Source organism: Drosophila teissieri, chromosome 3R, assembly GCF_016746235.2.
Source record: "Drosophila teissieri strain GT53w chromosome 3R, Prin_Dtei_1.1, whole genome shotgun sequence".
NCBI classification, from domain to species: domain Eukaryota; kingdom Metazoa; phylum Arthropoda; class Insecta; order Diptera; family Drosophilidae; genus Drosophila; species Drosophila teissieri.
Genome location: NC_053032.1, coordinates 25,591,875 through 25,598,239, shown reverse-complemented (window position 1 = coordinate 25,598,239; position 6,365 = coordinate 25,591,875). Strand labels below are relative to the sequence as shown.

The window sequence follows — 6,365 nt, the reverse complement described above, 5'->3', positions numbered from 1 at the left end:
AAAATGAACAGCTGCTGAAGGCGGTTTGATTTTGCAGTTTGGTTCCTTTTTTATTAATTTATTAATGAAAATGCTGAGATGTGCATGGCAAAACAGTCCAAGACAAAGCAACAGGTGGCTGTGGCATCTGTCCAATCAAATCTGGAAGCGTAGCTATAGCAGCAAGATCAGGAACATAGGAATTCTGGCGCATATCGATGCAGGTGAGAAGGAGCACTGCAATTTTAAATACTACCAATACTACTTGATCCATGAATCCGTTTTAGGCAAAACAACGACAACGGAACGCATGCTGTTTTATGCGGGCAAGACCAGAGCTCTGGGCGAAGTGCATCGCGGCAACACGGTCACCGATTACCTAACCCAGGAGCGCGAACGGGGCATAACGATCTGCAGCTCGGCGGTAACATTTCCGTGGAATGACCACCGGTAGGAGGTTTCTTGTGCCGACTCGCTTACTTCTAACTCTTGACATCATTTAATCTAGCATCAACCTATTGGACACACCCGGTCACATTGACTTTACCATGGAGGTTGAGCAATCTCTGTATGCCGTGGATGGCGTGGTCGTTGTTCTGGATGGCACGGCTGGCGTGGAGGCCCAAACAGTCACCGTGTGGTCGCAGGCGGATAAGCACAAGCTGCCACGTCTCATATTCGTCAACAAGATGGATCGTCCTGATGCGGACTTTGAGAAGTGCGTTGGTGATCTGAAGGATAAGCTAGAAACGCAGCCCGTTTGCCTGCAGTATCCCGTGAAAAACGAAGATGGGGTATTAGGTATGCTCTGCAATTCTCTTGAAAGCTAAACTAAGCACCGCCCAATTTAGCTATCAATGACGTGATCACCCTGGAGCGGCTAAGCTGGCAGCAAAAGGATTTGGGACGCAGCTACCAAAATTTAAAACTGGAGCCCTCCGATGATCTGCGCCAGCTGCAGGAAAAACGAAGTGAACTGATTGATCAACTGTCGGGATTAGATGACGAATTGGCCGATGTGGTTATCAGCACAGAAAGCTTTGACAAAGTGGACAATGCATTAATTGAAAGAGCTCTGCGACGGGCAACCACTCAGCAGAAAGTAGTGCCCGTACTGCTGGGCTCCGCCTACAAAAATGTGGGCATACAGCGTCTAATGGATGCTGTCAACTCCTACCTGCCTGCGCCCGAGGAACGAAACCAAATCTACGACTGCTTTGGGTTAGTACTACTTTTAAAATAAGTAAATGTTTCATATTAACATATTTACAGAACAGAGGTGGCTGGCAAGGTGTTCAAAATTGTGCATGATAAGCAACGTGGTCCATTAACGCTAGTAAGGATTTTGAGGGGCGAAATAAAACGAGGCATGCGTTTGATATCCGCTCGCGGACAGGCAGAAGTTGTGTCTAAGCTGTATGAGCCGTTGGCTGACGAATACCGAGAGGTCAGCGCTGTGCAGTCGGGTGATGTGGTGATATGTGCAGGTCTGAAGGTAAGCTGCACCCCATATAGTTAATTAAGCAACAATATTGAATTCCTTGCTTCTTAGTCGACGGTAACAGGTGATCTGCTGACCTCCAGTCAGTCTGCGCTGAAGAGTGCACAAAAACGCCTAAAGCAAAGCCTGGGTAACGCTGCGGCCAAAGACGAGGAAGACGACGAATTGGACGAGTCAGACGAACTGTTTGCTATTGACCCGCAAATACCCGATGCCGTGTACTTCTGTTCGATCGAACCACCCAGTGTATCCTCGCAAACGGCCATGGAGCATTCACTTAAGCAGCTGCAGAGGGAGGATCCCAGCCTGCGTGTGAGCTACGATTCAGTCACCGGACAGACTGTGCTTGGTGGCATGGGCGAGTTGCACATGGATATCATCAAGTCGCGCATCCTGAGCGAGTACAAAATCGACGTTGATCTCGGTCCTCTACAAATTGCATACAAGGAAACAATTGAATCCCCGGCGGTAACCACGCTAAGTGTGGAAAAGGAAATAGCGGGCAGCAAGCAGAGTGTCAGTATAACACTGGAGGTGGTCAAGAATCAAGCCGAGTTGTTCAGGTGATTTGAAATACTACAAAATAGCATAGAAATTAAACTTAACTTTCTTTTTTTACAAAAGTTTAGATAAGTCGCCGGAGAACCTGCCAAATCTCAACACATTGCGGCCACGAATTCTACAAGTTCTTCGGAAGGGCTCCATCAGCGCTCTAGAGCGTGGACCTCGCGTTGGTGGGCAGGTTGTGGAGACTCAGATTCGCCTGCACAACGCAACTATTGGTCGTGGCACTGCTGATTCTTTTGTCATGGCAACTGCAGCTCAGTGTGTGCAAAAGGTAGCGAAAATCGTATTATTTCTAGTAACTTGTTTAAATGTATATAACCTTACAGCTACTGAGCACGAGTGGCACCCGGCTGTTGGAACCCATTATGGCCCTTCAAATTGTGGCGCCCAGTGAACGTATTTCCGGAATTATGGCTGATCTTTCACGGCGACGAGCCCTTATTAACGATGTCCTACCTAAAGGCGAAAGAAATAAGGTACACCTTGGTTAGGTGCATAACTTTAAGTGGCGTGTATAAGAATGTTCCTTTTTTTTATAGATGATTCTGGTGAATGCTCCTTTGGCAGAGCTCTCCGGCTACTCAAGTGCCCTACGCACGATTAGCTCCGGCACAGCCAGCATGACGATGCAGCCGTGTGGCTTCTCTTCCATGAATTCTGTGGACGAATCGCTGGCGGAGCGCAGAGCTCAGGGCCTTGAATAATTTTAGTCCACCTAAAACTATTAACTGTTAACTAATTGTAGTCTAGTAGGCAGATGACAACTGGCACGACTGACAGAAATATATGTAAATTTTTACCTGTCCCCAGCAATAGATTTTTTTTGTGATCCAATACATGTCGGACCCATACATATTCTGTTGATCACTTTCAGACCCGAGCCTCAAGCATTTTAAAATAGTGTTATAAATTCGCATGACAGATTAGTTGAATTGGTGTTAAGCACAAGGCGAATTCATGGCGTTCTCCACACAAAAAGAGTTCTTTCACGTACCCTTTAGCAATGAGACATACGAATTCGAGTGTGTCGATGCGTGTGTCAAGCTGAAGAGGTATCCATCCACAATCGATGACAGGTCTTGGTCAGCAAATGAGGATAAGAAGTCGCAGTTTGTGGCCGATCTGGTGGCCTGCAATTCACCGATAAAGAAGGAGCGTGGTGGCGAGCCTACCGCTAGAACTCCATTGGGTCCGGAGGATGAGTACGGCAGCAACTTGGTGGTGGGCGATAGTTTGATAAATGCCGCGGACGACACAATTGGCCGCATGCAGGATCTGATGATCAAGAATAACATGCTGCAGAAGAAACTGGCCGACTCTGATGACAAATTGAGGACAGCCAACCAGGAGACCGACGAGATCAAGCGGATTATGGACCAGCGCTATGACCCGGACAAGAGCAAGGCTCTGAAAAAGAAAATCAAGCAGCTGGCCGATGACAATAAGATAACTCCGCAGGACGAGAAGGAACTGAACAACCTGCAGGCGGCCATTGACGACATGAACAAGGCACACGACATCCTGGAGGCTGAGAATGCCAATCTGAAGCGACTGATTGAAAAACAATCGAAGCGCTGCAAGATGGATAGCATTCCAATCGATCCGGAAAAGAGCTACGACGTCCCTTACCTGCAAAAGAAGATCGACGATTTGGGTAAAGAGGTGGCGCTACTGCGTGAGTTTGAGGACGAAGTTATGAAGCGCTGCGCCAAAAAGTGTGGTGCCGAGGGTGGTGGTGGTGGTGGTGGTGGAGGTGGAGGTGCTGGTCCTGCCGCTAGGACGCGAGGTTCTCCTGGAAAGGGCAGTTTCTCGCCGGATAAGGATGCCGCGAACATCCAAAAGATTCTAGCGGATCGTGATGCCCTGCGTAAGAAGTGCAAGGAACTGGAGGAGCTCGGCGATAAAGTCAACCAGCTGGAGGAGAAGGCCAATGAGGCGGAGTGTCTGACATGCAACTTGGAGGATAATCTGCGGAAGCAGTGCCGATGCATGGAGCAATTGCAGTGCGAGATGCACGACATGCAGAACTACTACGAGAACGAGGTGGACAAGGCTAGGGGAAATGAGGAAATCCTAAAGGTACGTTACTCAGCACCAGTCTGCTCAGTGTTAGTAATGTGGATTACTTACCTTCCCCGTCCCAGTGCCGTTGCAAGCAGATGAAGCAGGAACTGTTGGCAGCCAAATGCGCCGTCCAGCGGGCCCAGTGCCAGCAAATGGAGATCGATGTACTGCGAAACGAGCTGCGAAAGCGGGACACTGCCCTCAACGCATACGACTGTCAGTTCCAGCAGATAATGGTAATTATAGGCAAGGAGCTGCTTGGTTAGAACATCTAATATCCTTTTTTTTGGCTTCCAGATGAAGGCCAAGATGTTCAAGGCCGCCGGCTACCGCTTCCTTGACGACCTGCCACCAGACTGCACCGAAAGTTGCGTGGATGGCCCCGGTGAGGAGGAAGATGGAAACGAAGCCCCCTGAAGGCTTATCTTACCTATAGTTCAGATTGTTTCAAAATTCAAACAGCCATTGATCAAAATCTATAGTTTTATCAAATTAAACCATTCATTCAATCGTAGATTGGGATTTTTTTTACTATTTACTATTAAATTATAATGTATTTGCAAAGTAACGGACTATTTCTTAATTTCAAAACTGGCTAATCGAATAATCGATTTTGGTTTGTTTACCTACCTACCCAAACTTATCGAGTGAGCTATCGCCGCATCACGTTTGCCAGCACGACGCGTTAGTGTGTTTCGGTTGATTCTTCCAAAGTTTGTTATTGAGGAGTTTCGTATTTATATAATAGAAATCAAATACAATGGAGAAGCTAGCGTCGGCCAAAACGTGTCTTAAACTGTTGCAGGTGACTGCATAAATAAGTTTCCAATGAAACACAATCCAATTAACATTGCATTCATTGTATATCCCAGGTTATGCCCGGCGTGCAGCAGGCGGCCGTTCTTCCTGGTTGTGGCCTGGGCGTACTGGCTACTCCGGTGCAGAATCTGATCCAGATGCAGCAGGTGCGCCACCGGCAGACCAAGCACTGGAGGCCCGAGTTCAAGCGCTTGCGTAAGTTCAAGTTCGTGAAAATGGATCTGCCCAATCTGCGTGAGAAACAGGAGGACATCTCCAAGGAGGAGATGCGCAGCCGGATGAAGGAGCGAGGTGTCTTGCCGCCCCGTCCTTGGATGGAGCGACCTTTCCACATAAGCTGCACGGGCGGTATCTTCGAGGCTTATGTTCCTCCCGAAGGCGACGGCAAGAAGTCGATCATTTCAACATCGGGTGCTAAGCAGAAGTTTGAGTTTCTGGAGAAGAAATCCAAGAGTTTGATGGCCGTGCGCAAGATTCGTTCCTACGAAGAAAGCTTTAGCTCCGATGATTTCGGCGCCGAGGCCCAGGATATTTACATCCAGGCGCACACCCACATGGCCGCCAAGGACAAGTACAAGATCCGCGAGTTCGTCAGCGAACGCTGTTATCCGGAGATGATGCACAACGTCAAGGACAAGACCATTCGCTGGAAGTTCCTGCAGTCGCTGGAACCCCCGCGCGTTGTCCATGCCCGCGTGACTGAGGTGATTACCAAGGAGAACCAGTTCGCTCAAGTCACCGTGCGCTTCCACAGCCAACAGATGCTAGCCATCTACGACCGCTTTGGTCGTCTGATGCACGGCAGCGAGATCGTCACCAAGGACGTGCTGGAATATGTGGTGTTTGAAAAGCACATTTCGAATGAATACGGCAAATGGCGGCTGCACGACAAGATCATCCCCGACTGGTTGCCGGCCAAGCAGCCCGCTCCCATCACCTATCGTCTCATCGAGGATGAAGAGGAGCCACCCAAGGAACTGAGTGCCGGTGATGCCGAGGTAAAGCAGGTGGACTCAGTCAGCGAACAACCCAAGGAGCAACTGCAGCTGGCCACCCCGGTGGAGAGCCATACCAAGCCGTCGCTGGCCATTTGATTGTACTTTTTGTGGGCCGCCTGGCGGCTCAGAAGAATGCGTGTTAATATTGCCTAATGCTTTTTGAGTCGTCATTTGGTTAAATTATAATTTTTAAAACTGTTATTGTTTTTTCTTTGTTTTATAAACTCTTACTTTCCTTTTTTGATTTGGGATCGATTCAGATACGGGAAAAAAGAAATTATAAACGAACTTAGGTTTTCGTATAGGATGAAAATTGGTTATTACTGAATTTAGTAATTTGATAACTAGCTTTTTCACCACCCTCTATGATAAATAGAAAAAGTAGACTAAACTTTCTTGTAAACTTTAGGTTGGTAAGCCACTATATATTATTCAAT

At 48.0% G+C, this 6,365-nt stretch overlaps 3 protein-coding genes across 3 annotated transcripts; all 3 read left to right on the top strand.

The window, feature by feature from the left end:
• The first annotated feature begins 6 nt into the window (after nucleotides 1-6).
• Nucleotides 7-2,807, top strand: LOC122619808 (ribosome-releasing factor 2, mitochondrial). Its single transcript, XM_043796986.1, has 9 exons — nucleotides 7-203; nucleotides 267-429; nucleotides 488-780; nucleotides 831-1,200; nucleotides 1,252-1,474; nucleotides 1,532-2,043; nucleotides 2,105-2,318; nucleotides 2,374-2,523; nucleotides 2,587-2,807. Exons 1-9 carry the CDS (start codon nucleotides 65-67, stop codon nucleotides 2,749-2,751), a joined length of 2,229 nt encoding a protein of 742 aa, XP_043652921.1. The 5' UTR covers nucleotides 7-64; the 3' UTR covers nucleotides 2,752-2,807.
• Nucleotides 2,808-2,856: 49 nt separating this feature from the next.
• On the top strand, nucleotides 2,857-4,625 carry LOC122619809. The gene is made up of 3 exons (XM_043796987.1): nucleotides 2,857-4,126; nucleotides 4,192-4,347; nucleotides 4,409-4,625. The coding sequence occupies exons 1-3, from the start codon at nucleotides 3,005-3,007 to the stop codon at nucleotides 4,526-4,528; spliced, it is 1,398 nt and encodes a 465-aa protein (XP_043652922.1). The 5' UTR covers nucleotides 2,857-3,004; the 3' UTR covers nucleotides 4,529-4,625.
• A 153-nt stretch (nucleotides 4,626-4,778) lies between these two features.
• Nucleotides 4,779-6,129, top strand: LOC122622636 (probable 39S ribosomal protein L45, mitochondrial). Its single transcript, XM_043801234.1, has 2 exons — nucleotides 4,779-4,916; nucleotides 4,984-6,129. Exons 1-2 carry the CDS (start codon nucleotides 4,872-4,874, stop codon nucleotides 6,022-6,024), a joined length of 1,086 nt encoding a protein of 361 aa, XP_043657169.1. The 5' UTR covers nucleotides 4,779-4,871; the 3' UTR covers nucleotides 6,025-6,129.
• The last annotated feature ends 236 nt before the right edge of the window (nucleotides 6,130-6,365 follow it).

What these genes read in the sequence shown, in the direction of transcription:
- LOC122619808 (XM_043796986.1), top strand. Translation starts at nt 65, where the DNA reads ATGAAAATGCTGAGATGTGCATGGCAAAACAGTCCAAGACAAAGCAAC. An exon ending in TGATATGTGCAGGTCTGAAG is followed by an intron (nt 1,475 to 1,531) that starts GTAAGCTGCACC and finishes CTTGCTTCTTAG; the next exon opens with TCGACGGTAACAGGTGATCT. An exon ending in AATCAAGCCGAGTTGTTCAG is followed by an intron (nt 2,044 to 2,104) that starts GTGATTTGAAAT and finishes TTTTTACAAAAG; the next exon opens with TTTAGATAAGTCGCCGGAGA.
- LOC122619809 (XM_043796987.1), top strand. Translation starts at nt 3,005, where the DNA reads ATGGCGTTCTCCACACAAAAAGAGTTCTTTCACGTACCCTTTAGCAAT. An exon ending in GAAATGAGGAAATCCTAAAG is followed by an intron (nt 4,127 to 4,191) that starts GTACGTTACTCA and finishes TCCCCGTCCCAG; the next exon opens with TGCCGTTGCAAGCAGATGAA. An exon ending in GTCAGTTCCAGCAGATAATG is followed by an intron (nt 4,348 to 4,408) that starts GTAATTATAGGC and finishes TTTGGCTTCCAG; the next exon opens with ATGAAGGCCAAGATGTTCAA.
- LOC122622636 (XM_043801234.1), top strand. Translation starts at nt 4,872, where the DNA reads ATGGAGAAGCTAGCGTCGGCCAAAACGTGTCTTAAACTGTTGCAG. An exon ending in CGTGTCTTAAACTGTTGCAG is followed by an intron (nt 4,917 to 4,983) that starts GTGACTGCATAA and finishes TGTATATCCCAG; the next exon opens with GTTATGCCCGGCGTGCAGCA.